This window comes from Balearica regulorum, chromosome 3 (genome assembly GCF_011004875.1).
Source record: "Balearica regulorum gibbericeps isolate bBalReg1 chromosome 3, bBalReg1.pri, whole genome shotgun sequence".
Lineage (NCBI taxonomy): Eukaryota > Metazoa > Chordata > Aves > Gruiformes > Gruidae > Balearica > Balearica regulorum.
The window spans coordinates 57,782,707-57,805,746 of NC_046186.1; the positions used below are offsets into that span (position 1 = coordinate 57,782,707).

At 36.6% G+C, this 23,040-nt stretch overlaps 1 protein-coding gene and 1 long non-coding RNA gene across 2 annotated transcripts in view; one reads left to right on the plus strand and one right to left on the minus strand.

Moving 5' to 3' along the window:
- TRDN (triadin) overlaps positions 1-23,040 on the minus strand; it is a 236,761-nt gene that overhangs the window by 135,106 nt on the left and 78,615 nt on the right. Inside the window, exons 12-13 of the mRNA XM_075749995.1 lie at positions 18,447-18,506; positions 3-74 (exon numbers count right to left, since the gene is read on the minus strand). Of these exons, the coding sequence (XP_075606110.1) occupies positions 3-74; positions 18,447-18,506 (132 nt within the window). The remainder of the gene's footprint in view (positions 1-2; positions 75-18,446; positions 18,507-23,040) is intronic.
- LOC142600985 (uncharacterized) lies at positions 4,244-16,089 on the plus strand. The gene is made up of 2 exons (XR_012834521.1): positions 4,244-9,205; positions 12,200-16,089. It is a non-coding gene; the product is annotated as an uncharacterized LOC142600985 (long non-coding RNA).

Consider the following 23,040-nt stretch of genomic DNA (forward strand, 5'->3'; position numbering starts at 1 on the left):
GCCTTCGATAGCTGCTGATTTCTTTCTTGGACTATGTTCTAGAAGAAGACGAGGTGGCACCATTTCCTTATGTCCTGCACATGAGTATACAGGTTAAGATGCATAGAAAATGTATTCACTGACAGGCTAGGCAGATTGACTGGGAGGCTGAGCTCCCTTCAGAATTGTTCATGTTTAAAATATTGCACTGTGCATAAAAGCTATTATCTTCCAGACACCATAGGAAGGAAATGTATTTCTCAACAAATAAAGTAATTTATTTTTAAGAGACACATTTTAAATCAATGAAGTCCAAGTGACTCAAGCATATGCTGAAATGCTTACAGTTCTATTTTTCTTCATTAGACTAAAAAACTAATACTGTGATAATAAGGTTACATATTCATGATGCCTCTTCTACAGTAAAAGCTTATTTTCTTCTGTCAGACAAATGATCTTCAGTTGTTCCCTCAAGTCCACTTATTATGAACTTCTTGAAACACCAGTAAAAATTATTATGTTTTTAATCCTTAAGGATTATTCTTAATTAGCCAATACCAACCAGGTCATGCACTGTAAACACTCACAAGGTTCTGATTCCAGCTGCTGACTGGAACACCTCTACTCTCTCAGAGTGTTGAACTGTACTGTCTCATAGTATTGAACTGGGACTTTCTGTACTGTCTTAGCCTATGTGCAGATACCATGTTTTATCCAAAATATTTTTCACTTCATTTCCCCAAAGATTCACAAACTGATCTGTTGCACTCTCATATTGCTTATGATTCTCTTCTGGTTTGTAACACCTGTTTGCAGTCTCCTTATTTCCTTTTAATTTCTTTCTCTGACATTTATGCTCAGTAGCTATCATGTCATTGTCATTTGGAAAGCACAATTTTTTGTGACCTGTGAAATAAAATTAAGTAGTTAAATATTATATCAATTCGGTCATATGCACCAGCATACAGTCACTGCACCAGACTCCACATGCGATCAGGCTGTTAAATCTCAGCTCCAGCTCCACATCAGAAACTCAAAGCCATGCCTCATGCTTGGTGACAGACTCAGAAGAGAAATTAAGATCTTAATGAGCCTTGGAAACTGCAGTATCATACTTACCCCTCTCATTTTACAAAGGTATGTATACTCATGGGGAATGCACAAGAAAAACATCATCTTGAAGACAGCAGTGGGATTTGAGCACCATGGTCTTAATATTATTGCATCTCATCAATGTATGTACGATTGCAGGCAAATAATTTACAGGCATGTAGTTTAGTTCATCTGGTAATTTGTATAAAATATCACACATAGAGCCACTCAAACTTGACTCGCTGCCTGAGCCACTGATAAAATGTCAACACATTGACAAAATCAATTCATTGAAGGTGCTGTGCAACAAATGGTAGAAATCTTAGGCTTTTTGTGCATTTCCTGTCTTGACAATAATCACGAGTAGATATTTACCAATCTCATCACAGAATGAGTCTACCCTTAAAATAAATGGTAGGCAAACTTCAGGAATCCAGATGTCTACCCATGATTTTCCAAACACTTGGAATCATCTTGAAATCACAAACTGAGCTAATGAGATGCTGAATACCATTTGTTGCCAACCAGAACAGAAAAGTTATATCCATAATCTCTGTCAACATACAGAAACTCCATTAATTGAATTCCTAGTTCAGAATGAAAACAAAAACAATATAAAAATTAATGAAGAATGCGTAAATAATCTTATTCTTTCTGCTAGTTTTGTTTAAAGTCTTAGACTAAAGTTTAGTTGTTTTTTTTCTTTTCTTTGTTTTTGCCTAAGCTAGATCACCTATCCCTAGATGGAAAAAGTGATACATTTTATAACTCGGGCTAATTGTTTTGTGTGAAAGATGATAAAGGGCAGTGGCTCAGAATGTTGAGTAGATCAGTAATGAAGAAAGATAGTCAATAATTTGGACTGCAGTGTGGTATCTACTGTGTGGGGCAATGATCTAACACCTCTAGGTCAAGGTACAGGCTGGCCCCATTATCTTCCTGTTCTTTGCTGTAGCAGCAGTTTTCTAATGATTGCAGCAGCATTAGTTAGTATAAAGCCAGTGTGATAGCACTTATTGCTAATGACTTGTCAAGTTCTATTTTATAGTTTTACAAGTTTTAAGCAAATCATTTTTTTCATGCAAATTGACCACATGATTCAATATGAGAGTGTTTTAAGCACCAAAAGCTTAAGCTTCACAGATCAAAAACTTTCCCTTAGGCCAGAATGTTTGTTCTGAGCAAGTTCCCATCCACTCTGATAAAAAGCTTCTTTAATGTTTCCATGTGTTATTAAATGTCTCTCTATTCACTTTGATGGGAATGCAAAGGACAGTAGCTGAATAAATATTTTATCCACTCTTTTGATGAAATATCTTAAAGGGGATATCCTAAGTCAAATTTCTTTTCTCTTTCTTTTTCTCTCCTCTGTAAGTTATAAAGCTCAAGTGGTTTTCTGCAGCACAGAGAGCTCATAAATAGAAATGAGGAATTGGCCCCAGCAGATCTGACCATTAGGATTAATGGTGTCTACTATCTTGACTCCAGCAGTGGCCATTTGGACACGTATCCATGATGTAAATGAGAGGAAGGCAGGATGTTTTTAGTGATCCCAGTGGACAATCAGATTAGTCCATGAATCATGAGAAGTCATTATCCAGATTACCACTATTATTATTGGACATACAGTTATCTTGCTGATTTAAAAATGCAGCCACAGAAGAGCACTGAAATTTAGTGTCTGCATATTTATTTGCTTCTCATTTCAAATGTAGACTTTATTTTTCTACTATGAGATAAGCCAAAAAGCTTCATTTGACTTAATATTGTGTTTTTTTTTTTTTTTTAATTAGGGTTTGATTACTCCGAAAGGTGTAATTGCAAACACAAAAATGTGCATCCATTTCTATGCCTCGTCTGTCCATGTAGTTGTGCTACAAATACCTCCTTCATACGTAACATTGTACACATCTATCTGACAAGAAATTGCAGCTGATGGAAACCAAAATAGTGAATGGTTTTGAGTTTAATATGCTCACCAGGAGAAAAAGTGTCATGTTAAGACATGAGTAGCTTCCTCCACTGCCTGAAAGGAAAGAAATATGCTGCAAAGATGAGTAGAAGGTTTAAGACACTAGATGGTAACATGAATACTTCGTTGAAAATAAGCTACAGTCTTCACGCTCTGTGAAACTTCTGTCATCGCTGTTTATTAAATCACTTGAGATGTCATGAAGAAATTCATTCTGACTTGTTTTATGAATATTTTAGATTTTATATTACATGATAAGGAATACAAGACAAACTTTAATTACCTTACTTTTCTCAATCTAGGAAGTCTCTTTCTACATATGTCAAAAATGTCATGTCTGAGAATTGAGGATAAATTGATTTCCTATGATAACAGCAAATCATGTGGGCTTTCTTTCTTCCCTGATCTGCCCAGCTCAATTTGTCTGCAGTGACCTTAATTGACATAGATAAAGTCTCTGAATTTATCTTTCTAAAACAAAAGATCACAGGCTCAAAGAAAATACTTTATTTTTATTATTATTATTATTATTATTTTATTATTTTATTATTATTACTACTACTGCTACTACTACTACTACTATTAAACAACTAAAGGCATTGTAGATGGCTGAATATTCCAATTGGATATGGGGAGAAATAATGCCACCACAGAAACACCACTCCTATGACTGTGCACTTCCTTAAACCCATATACTGGTTATCTGAACAGTGGGAATCCTGCAATCTAACAGCACCAACATTTCGTTACAGTGTGTCTCAAATGGTGCAGCAAAATTTCTTCAGATAAATCTCATTCTGCCCAGATGTGACATCTTTCCCTAATGACAGTAGAAATAATTGAAATAAAGTAATTGTGTTCTTTGCAGAGTCATTTGTTATGAAAAGTAAATTCAAATCAAATGTTTCATGAAGCTTAGAACACGACATGGATCAGCAGAATGAGGTAAGACTGCCAAATATGCTTTTAAAGGATTGAAATCTTAATGGAGTCCCACCATTCTGTCCAGGCTTCCAGTTTTGACATGGAAGTTGCTTGAAGTTAAAGATGAGCATTTCACTTGTTATTAGTTGTTACTCTTAAGACATCAGACTGTCACTATTTGAAGGAAGTGTTTCCCTGCTTTGTATGGGTGCATGAAGAACTATGAGCAAAGCATTTTTCATTACGAAAGAATAACTGAGGATCAAGAGGTGAACAATGCAAATGCTTATTTGGGGAAAGAATGAATTGAAATACAGGTGCCCCAAATAGGCAATCTTTTGAAGGAACACATCACAACATGATAGTTTTATGTACACTGATAAATTAAATAGTGCCTGGGAATGTTACTGGGCTCTGGAATTCAGACATACATATCCTGCAACATATTTTTGAATAGCCTCTGACAATTTTGACCTGTACTAAGTAGCAATCTCTCAAACAATTCATTGGCTCAGTTCAGGAGTTAGCAAGGGTCAGGGACCACTCTCAATAGACAGCTGGGATGCAGCTGTCCCGTTTTGACCTTGAGGAGGTGTAATGGATGCTGATCACGCTATGGCAGAAGGAATCACATTCAGAGAACTGTTGAGTTGAGTTTGATTTACTAATCTAGATGTAGTCAACAAGTCTTAAAAATGATAACAAAATTATCTCAAATGGAAAAACATAGTTTAAACAAGGTCTTAATGACCTATTTGGAATACAATTTTTGACAGTGACAGATGGAATTAATGGATAATAAAATGATACTTTTAAGGAGGTTTATCCTACTAGCCAACATATATTTCAGTTTTTCAATTACAGTCAGGATCTGGGCCTTTATTAAATGAATAATTGCCCAACAAACAGTGAAACTCTCATTTTGCATGAGGTTGATATACCACCTAAGGAAAAACACTACTACAGTCTATGCAGTGATTACCAGTAGCAATGCATTCCTTTAAATTTTTGTATTCTGTTACATTGGCTATCAGCCAGTTACTAGTATGATGGATAAGAAAAGGAGAGATTACATGGATAATGTCCAATCTATCTATATGTTCCACTTGGGTTTAAAATACATAAAAATAATTGCAGATAATATTGGAGCTCTACACAGTGTCTAACTTGTGTGTAAAGCATGTTATTGAGAGATACTTCCTCCTGCAACATACAGACTACAAACCCAAGCCTATTATAAATAACCTAACAGCCCTGGGAGGCCCTCCATCTTTTAAGCTAAAAGCAAGGACCAGTAGGTTAACAGTGAAGGTGTAGGAAGGATGGATGCAGACTGATAATCAACATGCTCTTTAGAATGGAGTAGTGGGAAGGATTAAATTTCCCTTCTGAAGGCATGAAGCAAAAAGTAGCATCAACTTGATAGTCTTCTATTTTTAATATGTAGACATTTGAGTTCATCCTTTGGTTTTGATGATGCATTCTTATATATATTTATATACATTTATACCTATATAATATCTACTGTATATATGTGCACACATGAGCATGTGTGTACATATGCGTGCACATGGTTACACAGATACATATAGCTATTTATCTAGTAATGTTTCTGAACAGAAAATGCTTTTTCTAGCCCTACTTGATTTGGTAACTGAACAGGTGTGAGATTCCATTGCCAGGGATTCCTGGAGGTTGTGTGAACATCAGCTAGTCGATACATTTTCACTCAGCCACCAAATCCAATTAAAGTCACAGTTGGGAATTTGTTTGATATTTTTTTCTTTTCCTCTGGCTTGTATCTCACACAAAGCAAGTGTGCATAGCAAATGTACAAACTAGGCAGGCAAGAGAGGTAGAACTATGAGTGGGTTTTTCTTTTTTGCTGTTCTAACCTACAGCTGATGCTATTGGTCTCAACCAGAAATGTATGCAATGTATCCTAGCTATGTGACAGAGCTGTGGAATTAAATCCATTTACAATATATCGGTTGAGAATTATTTTCCAGAGATTTTTACCTCATTGAGGCTCCAAAATCCCTCTTTAGCTCAATCCGTATCTTGTGAAAACTGTTCTAATTTTTGTGTTCAGAAGATTGAAGTCATTAAGAAGCTGAAAGTTAAGTTTTAACAGTTTCGTCGTAACACATTAAGTAAGAAGTCACACAGCCTTTAAAAGACACAGACATTAAAAGAAAATTGAATTGAAAAAATTGAAAATTGAATAGAATTGTCTCCCATTATTTATCATGTGCATTTAGCAGGTAAAAATAATCCTACATATTACGTTTAGAAATATTGAAAGATGGATCTCAAAGAACTAAGTCCTAGGACAGTGAAAATGATAGTTATTGTGTGGAAATGATGGGTTATTATAGTTATTGCTACATACAAAGGAATGTAAAAGCAGATTATAAAATGAAAAGACATATTCAGCCTTCCTCTCTCTCCCCAAATAAACTTTAATAAATTGGCATCATATACAGTGATCCCTAGCATAATTAACATGAATATCGGGAGTTGGTATAGATGCATACTTTTCACAATATGAAGTATCCACAGGAAAATAATTAAAACAGAGAAAAGAAAACACTCCAATTAAATACTTGCTGCTAACAATTAAACAGAATGGAGGGAACTGATAAGCTGTTATGATGAAAGGCAACAGACACTGACTATGCCATGGGATCATTGCTCAGTAATTTATGAGTTATTTGTAGTTGGTTTATCTGTACATAGCATCATTTCAACTGCCATTAGTCCAACTCCATCTCAGAAACATTCAGTGCTAAAGTCAGAAAAGCTATCTAGACATTACTTCAAGAATGCTAAAATTTTATGATGTGTTCAAGAAAGAATGCATATGCCAGGTCTTGCTAAAGAAACCCCAACAGCCTACCATTGATAAAATGAAATTACAGATGCTATAATCTCTCACAATTAGAGATATTTGTAGATAATGAATATGTTTAATATAGAAATCACTCGAAGTCCAACTGAATCCAAATAGCTGTGACCACAAGCCAAAAAGTTTTTCACCTCTCTGAATCTTTTTGCCAGAATGAGAGAAACAAGTTAATGATTATGTTACCTGTCTTGTCTATACTTGACAATCACCTAAGAGAGTTAATCTATAACCATTTTTCTGAAGTTAGAATTTCAATAATGCAGTTTGAAGTTGGAGAGAAAAGAACTGAGAGATTTTATTAGATTGAATATCCGAGTAGGGCCCAAAAGTGCAGAGGTGTTCGCTACTGACTCCTGTTCCTCACTCCCACTGAAATCAATGACAGCTACGTATTAGTTAGGTGTTAAGTATCTAATACCTTTGAAGGCTAGGCTCTGTGTAATTAAGAAACTCAGTGAGCTTTCTCTTTCTTCTAATAGCGTCATGGCTGTAATATTTTGGGAATTACAAGATTATGACATAGGGATAGTAAAAAAATAAATATTAAAATTTGAGGCTAAAATTTATACCTTTAGAACATATGGTGACATTAGGTTTGATGCAATACTCCTCAGCAGCTGTGGTTTCTACAGCAAGCAGAATAAGTGGCCTGAACTGTTTCAGACTGAAACAATTTCAACTAAAGCTCCTGGTTTTGCATAAAGGGTAGGAAGAATTATGAGAAATACCAGAACAAAACCCCTGTAATACTGGAGATAATGATTACTTTAAACCAACCTCATTTTGGTAACTTTTTATTCTTCCTTCCCTTTCCTTTTCCCAGGAAAGATCCTCTTTCCTATAAAGAGGTTATTTTCAGGATAACGAGTCTTGGGATTCACTGTCATGAGTTCGACCCCTTGTGCTCAAGGCCTCCCTTATGATTTTTGGGAAACTTGACTTAACTTACCATGCCTTTCTATTCATCCTATAAATGGATATAACAGAAATAGTCTAAAAAAAATAAAAATAATTGAATGTTGTAAGCATACAACAACTAAAAATTCCAAAGCTTAAATTCTATAAAAGTGGAAGCTGTAAAGACTGGGGCTTTGTTCTGATGCTAAAATTATCTAGGCTTCTTTTGTTTGGCACACTTGGACATGGAACGCCCTCCATATTATTCAAGAAAATATTTCCTTCTACATTTCTTCCTTTTCCCCTTCTCTCACTCTGTAAATGTTATAGCAATGCTATTATTGCTATTCATACTTTTCAGAGTGGCACTGCTGGTTTCTTGGCTGAGCCAACAGCTGCTCCTCATAATACCATTTGAAATTTTATAGAAAACTTGTCATTTCGAGTCTTCATTTGAGTGAAATCCTTGCTTGCACATTTTTAGCATACTTGAATATATGTAGGCTCTTTCTAAACCAGACATTTAAAAGTTAACAACTTTTAGACGGTTAAATCTAGATAAGTCACCCAAGGGATCCATTTATAGTCAATGGAGAGAAATTGGTACCTTCAGAGGGTGATTCATCTTTTCTATCTTAGGCATCTTTTTTTTAGGATGAAATTGTCCTCTGGAGGCCTCCATTTCATACCATTGGCTATAAAGACAGCTAAAGGTTGAAGCCTGGCAATTAAGTTTTGGGTATCTAAGTGAGGTGCAATGAATTGCAAACATCTCATTTTTGCAGTTCTACATAAAGATGACACTACATGCCACCAAAATATTCCAGGACTAAAATCAAAAGCCATGCATGATTTTTTACACTGTAACTGCTGCCTAGTAACACAGTGCTCCCAAAACCCCCAGCAATTATATGAATGAGTACCACACAGAAAGAAAGGATTTTGTTGTCAAGCTTAGTTAAAAAAAAAAAAGAAAAAAAAGAAAAAGACAAAAGCATTGTTTAGGTTTAAAGTCTGTGGGCATTGAATGCCTTTTGAACTCTATGTGCTCTTTACTCTGTCAGATAATACTGACTGTATTGAAGGACAAAGTGAAACAAGAGGAAGGCAAGTGAAGTACCAGAGGGAAGAATAGCATTTCCTGATGAAGAAAAAAATAAATTAGTCTTGACTCATTCTAGTTATATGTCAGTAAGTTGCATGTCTTTCTTGACAAAGCAGATACATGCAGAAAGAAAGTGGATGGCCAAAGAAAGAAGTGCCTGAACCAAGAATGGTGAAAGGAGCGGACCTGCCACAGCTGACTCTCACAGTGGCTGCGGACTAGATGTAGCAGGAGGTGGACATAAGCAAGGCATGGAGAGCACATGCTGCTTAGGCCACAGCTGAACACTCTTCTGTCCTCTGCATGGCATGTTCTCACAGCAGGAGAGGTGAGGAATTATTGCTAAGCTGGAAATACTTCATGATGGAATGTATGTTGTCAAAGCATTTGTAGATCCTGTCTATGATCTTCTTATCTGTGCGATGTACTGACCAGGTACTGTTTCTGTTGTTAAAACTGATCATCATTTTCCAGTAGAGACAACAGAGAATCTATATTTGGATGAGAAGAGTAACTTCTCTCAGTCCCACAATGGAACTATAGGTTTTGCCTTGTCAATGGATAATTCAGAAGAAAACTGGAAGCAGTTTGGTATATATTTTTCCTTCTTCATGATGTTTCAGAGTATTCAATGTCAGGAGGTGTTTAAAGGCATTTGAATAGATCTCAGCTATTTTCTATATTAAAATTGAGAGGACTTGTTGTATAGTGGTTAACTTTCCTAAGACAGTTTCAGGAGTATATTTTAAAGGTAATAGATTCATTAGCTAACATAATTTTAGAAAAAAAATAAATATATATATTAGAGATTATAACTTGGTTTATACAACTAACTGAAGGAGAAGATTGAGGGTTGACATGTCTCATCAAAGATAGAAGTTTACTTGCAGCCCATGTAAGGTTCCTATCTTCCTGAAATTGTTGGCATTTTAGATATAGTTGGCTGGCTTGGTTGGCTTAAGCAACTCCATGATGGCCTTTATGGTTTCCCAGGCATTGGGTAAGGAGATTAAGCAATTGGTTAAGGTCTTCAGAGACTATTAGGTTGAGAAGTGTTTAAAATATACATTCTGTAGTTCTCAGTGTTACAACACCAAAATCTTTCTACAGGTCAAGCTTGCTCCCCAACATTAGATAATGACAGAATCTAGAGGTACATATACGTGGATCCATGTAGATAACCCTAAACACTTTTTGAATGTACTATTTGCTAACAGGATGTTGCTGAGCACGTTCCAACCTGTGAAACAAATGTCAAGCCTTTTAGTGAGTATCACTTTTACCTAGTTGAGGAGCACTTAGAACATTTGAAAGGGAAGGACTGAAAGAGACAAATTTTAAACGGTCAACACAAAATATCTTTCTAAGTGTTGGAAATTGCTGAAACATTTTGCCTAAACTAATCTTCCTTACTGGAAGAATAATCTGTCATGGCAAGTTTTGAGTCCTACCAGCTGAAGTTTGGCAGAGGTATCTGTACCTGACCTCAGTTACAGTATTTTCTACCAACATTACTCTATCAACAACTGTATCCCATCCCTTTAAACAACTAATCCTATGTGTGTTCCAAATAGAAATAGTCAGCAAAATCTGCAATATACATAATCATTGGATTCTTTTGTAACATACTGATTTTTAAAAGCTAATAAATCTAGGCTTGAAAAAGGAGGCTCGCTCTTTTGGGAATTGTGTTTTTCCCCCATACTTGAAGCCATCCAAGCTCTAAAAAAGAAACATATGCTTTTATAGGCTGACATTTGGAACTTACGGTTTTTAGGTTTCTGAGCTGTTTCCTTGCCAACTATGCCTCAAAAATATGGATAAAACTACATTTGGCTGAAATAATTTTCTGCAAATATTTTTTGTATTGAATTCATTTCTGACAATGATAGCAAGTACTGAAGAAGGTTTGTGTAGCTCTATAATGCTTCCATTTTTAACCTACTTGAAATACCATCTGTATTTGTTGCAATAATTCTAACCGGAAATCAATTATGACAATGAGTCATTAAATGTAATAACTATTTTACAAGGTCACTGCTTAAACTTATTTTAAGATTTTGATTATGAAACTCAATGTGTTTATTATTATGTCATTATTATTATTATTATTATTTTATTATTTAACTTTTGTCTTTACTTTCTAAATAGCTTACTTTTAAGAACTAAACTGATTGAGTCTTTTGATGATCCTCCACAAAGCAACCAGCTTTTCCCAGACATTGTTAATGAATCTTTTGAAAAGACCTTTGATTTTGAAATTTGATTACTGAACTATATGAAACGGTTCTAATGTGAAATAGTAGTAATAAAATATAATAAATACAAGTGTGAAAATACTTTTGTTAGTCTAGTCTCTATGCCTTCACACATTAGATGATTGGTTTATTTCAATTAAAATTAGGACTTTAGACTCATTTACACCAGCAAAGGTTTTGGCTTTTGTCTGTATCACATAAATCTGACTCCTCAGAGTGCCTTGCAGTGAACTATTGTCCTGGTTTTGGCTGGGATAGAGTTAATTTTTTTCCTAGTGGCGGGTATAGTGCTGTGTTTTGGATTTAGGATGAGAATAAAGCTGATAACACACTAATGTTTTGGGTGTTGCTAGGCAATGTTTACACTAAGTCAAGGGCTTTTCAGCTTCTCGCACCCCATGCCAGCGAGGAGGCTGGGGGTGCACAAGAAGCTGAGAGGGGACACAGCCGGGACAGCTGACCCAAACTGGCTAAAGTGTTATTCCATACCATGTAACATCATGTTCAGTATGTATACACACTACATAATATGACAGCTATCAAAGAAAGAGATCCGTTCCTCTCTACAGAAGCAGAATACCATGCATTCCCTGGATAGCTGCTTCTGAGAGAGTAAAAGTCATTGGAAATTGGCAAAGTTACAATAAAGTGCCACAAGAGTGTTGACAGATGCAGCTTTGTGTGCCAGCACCTGGCTCTGATTCATGCTGGGATGATATAAACAGGGAATAATGGATAGCTATTTTGCCTCTGTGGGATGGTGTCAGGATTGTGTGCTGATAACGTCCCCATTAAGTGATCAATGTCATTTCAGAGTTTTACCAAATAGACACAGCTTTTGTGGTGAGAGCGGAGTCATAGACAAGAACCTCAGTAAAAGGACATCAGTGGATGTCTTCTCATAGTTTTACATAACTGAATAGAAATGTAAAGAAGCAATATTTAGACTCCAAATCACAGCTAAAACTATTGCAAGAATTACACATTAATAAATTAGTTAGAAAATTTTCAATAATTAAAACTTTGTTTTCAGTTTCTCATACACATTACTTCTTTCCTTTCAGACTGTTTGAAAAGTGTTCAGAAGTCTCCCAGGAGATTACTAGAGGAATAAATGCTTCTGTCACTCATTCATCTCCATTTATGTCATCAGCAGAAACAAATGTGTTGACAAGTGTTTCTTCATATGAGCAACTTCTTTATAAACTGATGGACAATTAACTGTCAACTCTAAAGATGAATCCAGATGAGTTTCTGCAAATTTTGGAGTACAGTACTCCCCTCAGAGGGAGAAGACATGTTTTTCTTAGGTATCTTTCCCATTTAAAAAGTAAAGCTGAAAAAGTTTCACAGCTCCCAAACTCTCCCTTTAGTATTTCACTAAAACAAATATCTGATTTGCTTGTTTTCTGTAATAAGGGAAAGGGCTATTGAGTAGGTAGCATCAGAAAGCATCTCTCCATAGAAAAAAATAATATTCTCTAGCATTCTCTCTCAAATGGGAAAACCTGTAATTTGGTCCACAGTGTTCCAATGCTGAATTTCTCCAAACAAGAAGCAGATAACATGTTACTTTCTTATTCATTATAACTGGTTTTGTTGGGTTTTTTTTATTTTTTTTTTATTTTATTGCACTGCATCAAATATATCACCAGAGAAACTACACTGATATCAAAGTTGTCCTAATGTAAATATAATGTAACAAGGTGAAAAGTTACCCTTTGTCATTGATATATCCACAACACATCCTAGTCTTTAATTAAGTAGGAGTGACACTTAAAAATAGTTAAGAGCCTAAAGCATTTTGCTATCTGAACAGCAGAGGGCAAGTATTTAACTCCAGTGCTACAGCCCACCCACAGCAAATACAAGCATTTTTACGTTCAAAATTAAGCACTTAATGATCTCAGGGTTTTTTCAGTAATATACTCTATGATCTTGCAATATTGATGTACTTTTATACCAGTATCTCTATAAATCTTTTTGGATATTAAATGGCAAGTATCATACTGACAATATCTTGGAATTCTCTTACCACATTGTGTAATAACAATAATCCTTGCTCTTTGACTGAAGACTTCTTGACAATGGAAGAGAACAGACAAGCCTTGGAAGAACACTGTAGACATGAAGGACATTCAGTCTGCCACTTCTCTCCAGGACCAAGCAGACTGTAGGGTTCCCTATGGATTCTTGCCACAATTTGCCCGAGTTTCTTAACTATCTATGTTTGTCATTTTAATTTTTTTTTTTTTTTCATGAACGTATGTGTGAAGGGTGAGGCTTTGATGACTTTTTTATGAAAAGGTAGGACGACTGTTTTACCCTATAGGATACACACTTGTGATGTAAATGTGCCAGAAATCTTGATCATCACAATAAACGTATGAGGGTAAATTGATGAAAAGAAATGGTACGGCCCCTTTCCTTTGCAGTCTAGCTATTACTGGAAACAGTCATGTAGTGGTATAAGCTCCATAGGGTAATTAGGTGCTTCAGTGCAAAGATTATAGATAGGCCAAATTGACAATAATATCACATCTGTGCTCCCACTGCCTTTGCTGCCAATTAGGTAACTGTAAAGATGATCCGGTTGTGAGTCCAACATACTGTGAAATGCAAGTTGTTGAACCAAAGCTAGAACACAGTAAAACTATGGATGTAAAATAAACTTCCAAGTGATTAAAATGAAAACAAAATCTGACCATAAATATACAATATGCCTGTGGGAAACAAGAGTGCCACACTACAACCAAATACCCAACAGATGTTTATCACTCAATTCAGCAGTAAGCAGCATGCACAACCACATGCTGAGGTGGGCATGCAAAAAAACAGGCACACAAGAATCCACTTTAGGTAGCTGCAAAATAAAAAAGACATTTTACTGGAACAACTCCTTGATCTGCCAGAGTAGTTCAGGAAATGAAAATGCAAAGCAAGCTGGTAAACATTGCAAGGAAAGCAGGGCAGGTGTGGTAAAACAGGGGAATGGCACAGGGGGAATACAATAAAGCAGATCTAGTTAACCTAGAGAAGCACGTGCTACATGCTAAGAGTGACCAATCCGTCCACACAGGTGAGGATTTAAAACTCTCTAAGGGCAAAAAAATGGTTATGAAATCAAGTTAAAGGTTTCTACTAAAATAGAACTTTTTCTCCTACCAATAAAATATAAAAATATGAATAAGAAATATTACTCACAACAAAATTCAGGAATATCAAATAAATTATTGAATACATGGAATAGACTATATCCATGAAACTAGACAAAAGAAAATCAGTGGCCTTCTGCATCAGAAAGACTATTTTGGACCTTAGAAATACCAGTTCCAGTAGAAGAATAGAAATGTCAGTCAGAACCAATGTGTCTCAGCATCTCTTAAAAACCAAACTTTCCTCTTTAGGTTTTAATGTTTTAGAAGTAAAACTTGGAAAATTAACCCTGGAAGAAGTGCATATTAATTCTTCATTTACAGGCAACCAAAAGGAGTACAAAGCAATTTGAACAGAGCAATTTGTTACTGCTGAGATGGTACTGGCTGTACTTGGCTGTGAAACTGTAGTCCAGGGATAAATAAGATCAGAAAATCTGTCCTTTGGAGGAAAGGTGATTCAGGAGTGCCTCTGAGAAATTGTTACTTATCACATGCATGTTAGAAGGTAAAAGATATTGTCAAGCTTCATAGTTCATCAGATAAAATCAGAAAGCAATTTTTTATACTGTATACAGTAGAGCTCAAGAGGGCTATCTGTAAATGTCTCAGTAGAATCCAGGGTAAGTCACTGTTGCAGTCATGATATTCATGAGATGGACTTCTGGTTTAGCAAAACTTATCTGAGTTTATGGTTAAAATTCCACTGATATCTATTGTAAAAGGCTGAGAACCTCAGATACTTTTCTTTTATAAAAAGTAAAATAGAAATCTCGGAAGTTAATTGATATTGATATAATTATTGCGATTTACATGAGGATTTGCCTGAAACGCATCAGTATCAGGGACAAATGCTGGCCAGAGAAACAAGAAAACCAGCTAATGCTTCATGAAGCAGCTTAGCAAGAATTCTCCCTTCTATGGCTTCCTATGAATTTGCTGTGTATAGTTTACATTCTTGCATAAAATTTATATAAACATAAAATAATCTAATGTCAGTAATGAATGTGAATTTTTCAATACTACAAATATTTCAAAAATACTATCAAAGAATATATATTGAATGGTATCATTATTACTGACATTATAAATCCATGTATTATGCCTAAGGAATCTAATGAGTGGGACACTGCTATTATAAACTCAGGAAGACAGAAATTCATATTTGGTATAAACAATCCTACAAAAAGCTAATATACCTATATGAAGGAATTTTCTATAAGAAAAATGTGTTTTTCTCCTTCACAAATGGCAATATTGGGATTAACAGAAATTATGTCTGGTTTGAATGTATTATGGTGTCAGAGTGACTGTAGTTAAATTCCTTAGCTGAATTGCACTCAGATCTCTTTGGCCTCCTGGTTTCAGCAGGGATAGAGTTAAGTTTCTAGCAGCAGGTATAGAGCTGTGTTTTCGATTTAGGATGAGGATAATATTGATAACACACTGATGTTTTTAGTTGTTGCCAAGCAGTCAAGGAGTTTTCAGCTTCTCATAGTGGCCTGCCAACAAGAAGGCAGGGGGTGCCCAAGAAGCTGGGAGGGGACATGGTCAAGACCCAAACTGGCCAAAGTGATATTCCACACCATATGAAGTCATGCTCAGTATATAATTGGGGGGGTTGGCTGGGAGGTGGGGTGGCTCAGGAACTGCCAGAGCATCGGCTTCTGGTGGTGAGAAATGGTGTTGTGCATCACTTGTTTTGTATATTCTTTATTACTATCATCATCATCATCATCATCATCATCATCGTCATCATCTTCCTGTTCTGTCCTGTTAAACTGTCTTTATCTTAACCCACAAGTTTTATTTTTATTTTTTCCTTTTCCATTTTCAATTCTCTCCTCCATCCCACTGGGTGGGGAGGAGTGAGTGAAAGGCTGTGTGGTTGTGTTAGATGCCGGCCAGGTTAAACCATGACATTTGGACAATGTAATATACCATTAAATATATAAACCAATAGAAGGATAAAATATATTAGATTTTAAAGCTATTTGGATATTAGGGCTATTAAAGGGACTTAGTGTTCTGGTGTTTTCCCCGCATTTATCTATTAAAGAAGATGAGTCACAGTAATATTTCAGTTCACAAAGGCCAGTGTGAAATGAGCACATTGCCTGAGAAAGGCAGTAACAAACACTAACTGAGTAGTGTTCAGTGGCACTCTCCTCAATGATTCCTATGAAGAGCACAGAGCTGGTCGTACTTGGCCTTTACCTTGCTTCTCAGAGGCACAGTCTGGATTGCCTTTCACTGCTTGTCAGTTGACTAAAGCTTGTTTTGAAGGCAATGATTTATTTTACCTCCCACAAAAAAGTATCAGGCTCCATCACAACAACCATTTACAGCATTTAACTTCAGATGTTGACAACTGACTTAGCAGGTTAAAAAACAGTTGTTTTAGAGGTGGAGCCATGGGTGGACTTTTGGAGACCCTGAGTTAAGGGGCTATCCTCTTCCTTTTCACCTACAAATCAGATGATTTAAGCTGTTTTGTGACTTGTTTTCACTTTCTGGGACCTTAAGCTGTCACCCTAGCTGTTCACCTGTAAGGCCAGCTGACCACGCAACGACCATTGAACATTTTTCAGCTGTTTGACCTGTGATTTCTTAGCACAACTCTGTCACAGCACACTGAAATGACACAAGCCAAACACTGGGAGGCAAAAGCAGACAGTCATGTCTTTTATCTTCTGAAATTCAAGTCACTACAGACTTCCCGCTCTATCTCCCTGCTTCCCTTCTTGGTCTGCCCAGTTTCCTCATAGCTGGAAACGTCAAAACTGAAAAGCAATCTTCTCCAAAACTCCCTTCCCACAGTATGTCTGCTCTGCCTTAGGAGAGTGTCAAACAGACCAGGGAGCCATCTGGAAAAAAGGGCTCTGACGTGTGTCAAAGCTGCTTGCAAATGTCAGGAGAACTATAAGAGAGATCTTGAAGATCTCCATGCAAGTCTTTGTGCTGTGATTTATTAATGGTACAGCTGTATAATGCCAGAAACTGAGCGAATTGCATCTGGTACATGAGGTTATTTTTTAAATGAAAGCACAACTGAAGGTCTCGGGAAGGTTTTGCTAACCTCTTTCCCACTCTGAGCCTAGAACAGTCCCTCTATTTATAACTGACTGTCTTTAAAAGTCCTAGAGGCAATGTAATACTTTGCTCTCTTTTAATGGAACCCCCTATCTCTCCATGTCAGTCTTTGAGAACAGGCCATACAAACGCTCTCCCTCCAAAATCCCAGGCTTGTTCATTTTCCCTCCTCAAAAATCTGTGTCCTCCCTCTCCCCATTTTGAGAGTGCCTGTTTCTCAGCTACATCCTTAGGACTTCCCAGCTCTGACAGGACCTGGGCATGTCAAGAGCGGACCTAAGCCACAAGGTAGAGATAAGAAAACACATCCAATTCTGAGAAGTACCAGTGGAGAGCTTCTTGAGCAAACAACTGACTAAACAAAGCTTTAGCGTGTCCTTAAATATTCTAGCCTAGACTCTCTTCATACTACTGCTGCTTATCATTCCTAGGATTATGTCCCTTCTATCGTATGTCCTTTTGCACTGGATTTCAGAAGGAAGAGTGTCCATTAAATAAGGTCGGGGCAGATTGAATTAATATTATAAGACGATGCTCAGTCATCATCAGTAGCTCTAGCTTCATTTTTTGGCTAAAAATTAAGCGCCTGTGGTACAACATATCAGCATGGAGATGTGGGAAATGAGAAACTAAAGCAGAGAAGTGATGGATCAGCTAAGATTTTATATACTAAAACCAACAATGGCAGTTCTATTTTTGAAGCATTCTGGGGTTAAAACTTTCTATTTGTGGGGATAAAAACCAATAAGCTATTAACGATAAGCTCTTTTGTCTTGCATCTCAGCCAAAAAAAGCATGGAAAATTTTATCAATTTCTATAGCCTTCCATTGACTCTACTTTTAACATAAACTTAATTTTAATTCATGCATTGTAGACAGTAAATTAAAAGCTTTAATAATACAGCCATTAGCTCTTATGCTTTATTAAATCTATTTGCACACTCATTGTTGCAATTGTGAGACTTTTCAACAATACAAACCACACTTTTAATACATAAAGGAGCAGAAACTCTCAGGGAAACAGAAGAATATTAAAACAGAGTTCAATGATGTAGGAAAGTACCTGGATAAAAATCCCCTTGCGCAAACATGTCAATCACATAGCGACAGAATGCATATTGATCTAACAGAGCAAAAAGGAAAAAGAGTAATGAAAAAAGTAAATTTAAAATGTTGCTTCTATTTAACAGTGAAGATAAAGCTTGGCAGTGTCAAGACACATTTCAGGTATAGTCTTACTTATATGTTTAGGGTTTTTTTCCTGGCCTTCAAGTAATTCAGATGTTCAGAAAGAGACAATTTATTGTCCAGATAAAATTCAAGCCTCCCAGCCAAGACCTTCAGAGCTACCAGTGCCACAGAGGGACAAGGTCTTCTTCTGGACTGGCAGGGTACAGTGCGTGTCCCAGGTCAGCAGTGCGCAGCCTCGGTTTTGGCATATATCCTGACCCCACGCACATACACTGTGCAAACTGCTGACCCTGGCCACAGGTCCCAAAGACTTTTTCTTATACTTGAAGGTCCATTTCAAATAGTTGCAGCCAGGTGATAGAAAAATTCAATAGATTTTTATATCACTGTATTTTGTTAATATGGTTTTAACAGTATAATCAATATGTACATTTAGTCGATGGGGATATAAAGAGAACTCTGTGTACTTACACCTCTGCAGCAATGAGATTTTCCACAGAATTTTATCATTTCACTACAGAATTATTTTCCAAACACTAATCTTTGCAAATATATATATATGTATATATTAAATCTGGTTTTATACATATATTAAAACTATGCCGTTCAGAAATTAAGGATTCTGAATCTAAATGAACTCTGATTTCAGAAATGTTCATTGTCTAGTGATTTCTCCTATACATAAGCAGAGCTGAAGACCTTAATAAAAATTTCTAACATTAAGAATGGTGAAGAAAAGTTACCAGTTGTAACTGAGTGCAAAAGAATTGCAGTATTATTGCTGGATTCTCCAGTTGGCCAGAAAAAAAGCATGTTGCCCCACTGGACTCTAAAAGCCATTAACTTGAAAGCGAATGTTGATGATTAAATGCCAAATCTGGTTAGCTACGTTAGTTCCCAACTCTCCTTGAGAGTTCCTAGAGCTACAGAAATTACATCTCTTTGTCTTTCCACCTCCTGTTGCTTCTCTCACCTACTTACCTACAAAGCCACTTACTTTCTCTTTGCCAACTTCAAAGCAAAATTATGCAGACTTTGGAATATTTAAAATTTTAAAAATGGCATAACTGTTATATTTAAATGCAAAATGATGTTCCCAAGTATCTAACACTCATTGAATCATTTGCTTTCTTACATAGTTCACTGGAGCATCAGTATTAGCTGATGCCGAGGCATTTATGTGATTGCTGCTCTGTTATGTTGACTGCCATGGAAGTCCTTGGGTTGAAAAATGCAGCTTTCAAATTTTTTTCAGAAATCAAAGTCATGATTTCTGATGCAATTGTAGAAATTAGGAAAGGGTTTACAAGCTCAGCAAATACCCAATTGTTTCTAATAGTTGACAGGAGCCCGTGCAGCTATTTCCTGTTACTGAGATGGCGAGGGTAATACTAGTCAGTATTGTAGAACCTGAGGCAAATCTTTCAGGATGTACAGAGGGTTGTGTCTATAAACATTGCTTTTAAAACCTTTAATGGCTGTTCAGAATAGTTTCTACTTTCATATTTAGGAATTCAAATTTATCATTCTGGCTATCTCCAGCTTTGGATTCCATCCTTAAGGAATCTAAGGAATTTGGCTGCAATATCTGCCCTAAGTCTATGTGCTAATTTTCTGAAAAAAGTAGCAGCATATGTGTGAGAAAACAAGTATGTACAAATCTGTACTCTCAGTAAGCCCATTTAAAGCCTCTGAAGTCAGCAAAGTGTTTGCACTGACTTCAGCTCACTTGCAAATAGGGCCTCACTGCGTCAGTTTCTGTTAATAATTAAAATGGACAAATGCCAATTCTTTAGCCCAGAAAGCAAATGGCAGGGCACAGCTCTTGGCCACAAAGCTGAGTTTTCCCTACCCCTCTTTTGACAAAACAAGTTGCCTTCATCCAAACTGCCCATTGGGAAGAGCCTCTGGACTGTTTTGGGGCATTGTACGGACTCTGGCACGGGACAGAACGATGCCGGGGGACACCAGCTGTATGGACAATCACAGGACAGAGCACAATCCTATGAGGGTTCTATTTAGGTTCTGATCTAGACATAGCCTGAGGGCCTAGCAGCTCACACCATTTCATTGATATTAAAATAAACCGTATTTCAAACATAGTAATATAGACCAGGCTTAAAATAGACTGTGGTTTTTGGGGGGTTGGGGTTTTGGGGTGTTTGTTTGTTTTTATTTGTTTGGGGTTTTTTGTGGAAATGTAATTTGAATAAACTTTTTTAAAAAAGCTTTAATCTTAGTTGTACCTGAGAAGAAAGATTTTGTATTAAGCTTCTCATAGAATTTCTTCAGTAATTCAACCCCCCAATAAAAAAATCTGAAGGTAGAATGTTAAACTCTGAATAAGAAAAATAGCAATTCTACTGTATATGAAATAATAAGGTGCACAGCGACATCCCATTGAAGTTCGTGGGAATTCTGCCAATCAGCAAAGATTGAAACCTAAAGAATTTTAAATTAATATAATTTTCCAAATGTCTCTTCATGGCTAAAAACTCATTTTAATTTAAACTCTCCTGTTAAAAAGAAAATTTCACACTGTAGTTTTGACCTTATAACTCTGTAATAGTGGCACAGATATTCATCTGAGTACTAATAAATCATGTCAATTTTTGAGACTAGATTCTTATTGATAAAAACTGTCATAGTTATTTCTGTCATTGTATCTCATCTGATTTACCCTAGGATATGACCTATCTTTTTTAATTTTAATTTGAGTAAGGAATGATGCAACAGCAGGAACATCATAACAAACCTTCTCTAATGACTGTTATATATTTTACATTGCTGTAGAAAAGCTGGCAGAACTACTCCCTTGAGCAAGGAGAAGTAAGGATTGCAGGATCAGGAGATCTTGGCAAAACCATATTGACTTCAAAATTATGTTCACCTTGGGTCACAGCGGGACTGAAATATAGAACTGAATTTTCTGAGAGTATCCAACTGAGCAGCAACGGCTTATGGTAGAAAAAAGAAGGACGAAAGTAGAAAAAGCAGCTTTCACTAAACGTGTGTATCCCTATCTCCAGTGATAAGGGCAGTTTAAGAGGCTCTTTCCTTCCTCCACTCCAGCTGCTCATTCCGACTTTCACCTGCCACGGTTCAGTGCACAGTCACTGGGGTCATGCTCTAAAGCAGACTTACAAAGTGTTCTGTTAATATTTGATGATTTTTGCTAATATTTATCATTTTGCTAATATTTATCAGTTAAAGGGGGGAAAAAAACCCCACAAATGAAAAGCCACCACCACTCTCTATTGCTGTCTGTAATCTTTGACCCCTACTTACTTAAAATATTTTGCTGTCAGGGAGTGAAGTACCTCATCTGCACACCATTGCTTTTGAGAGCCTTATCCCAAACAGTATGGAGTGGATCCCACTGTGCATTGAAACTTTGTCAGAGCAAATAAAAACTGAAAGACATTTGCACCTCCCAAGAGGAGCTCAAACATTTGCTGAACTTTCCCCTTGGTCACAGCAATCAGCATGAAAGATGCTGCTTTGATTTTATGCCTCAAAGGCTCCAGTATTTCAAGTAAAACCCAAAATTAACTAGAATACAAATAAAAATTAAAAAAAAACAAACAGTTGTTTCAGCACACTATGCATATCAGAGAGGAGGCTATGTCTTCAAATCTGTCGTATTTCTAGGAACATATAATTTAGGCAACTTTTAAGGGATCCAGAGCTGATGGCTATGAAATTCTGAGAGAATCTGCCTGGGCAGATTCAGATATCCAGGCAGGGCTGGCTGCTTTGATGCTCAGGCATGACGATTTATCCGTGATTATCAGCTGAAAGGATCAGATAGGTGCGCCACGCAACGCTGAGCTGCCTCTATTAATGTCAGAATAATCCTGTGCCTGCAGTGTGGCAATTCATACAGAGAGGCACGTCCTGCCGCCTTCCTTCCTACAAAATTGTACCTAACGCCGTGGCATAGCCTCAGGGAAATCAGGGAACCAGTCAGTGCAACTCGGGACTGGAAGAACCCAGGCTGGCTCTGACAAAGAGGAGCATGTAATTAGCAGTTCCGTTTAGTGCTGATGCCTGTTGATTCTCTGTTTTATCTCTTAATTTCTTCCTTTCACCGGGGTAATGCCATTTCTTTCCTTTTTAGGAGAAATTTGGAAGCTGAACACATCAAATTACATCGGGTAAGAGTATCATTGCTTCGTACAATACCTGACAACATGATATAATAATCTGATGTAATACCAATTATTACATTCCCTTTCCTCTGCTGCTACTTTACTTATTGTTACTGAGGACGTATGCAGATGTAGAAACAAAACATAATTCCCAACAGATCACTGGACAGTTTACATTTTCTAAAATATCTTTACTAGCAATACACTACATCATAATGTTCTACTGAGCAAATCCATGAAGACCCAGGCCTATCTGAAGAGAAATTGGTCCTTGGTAAAGAGTGATTTAAACTAAAATGAATCTTTAGCCATGAC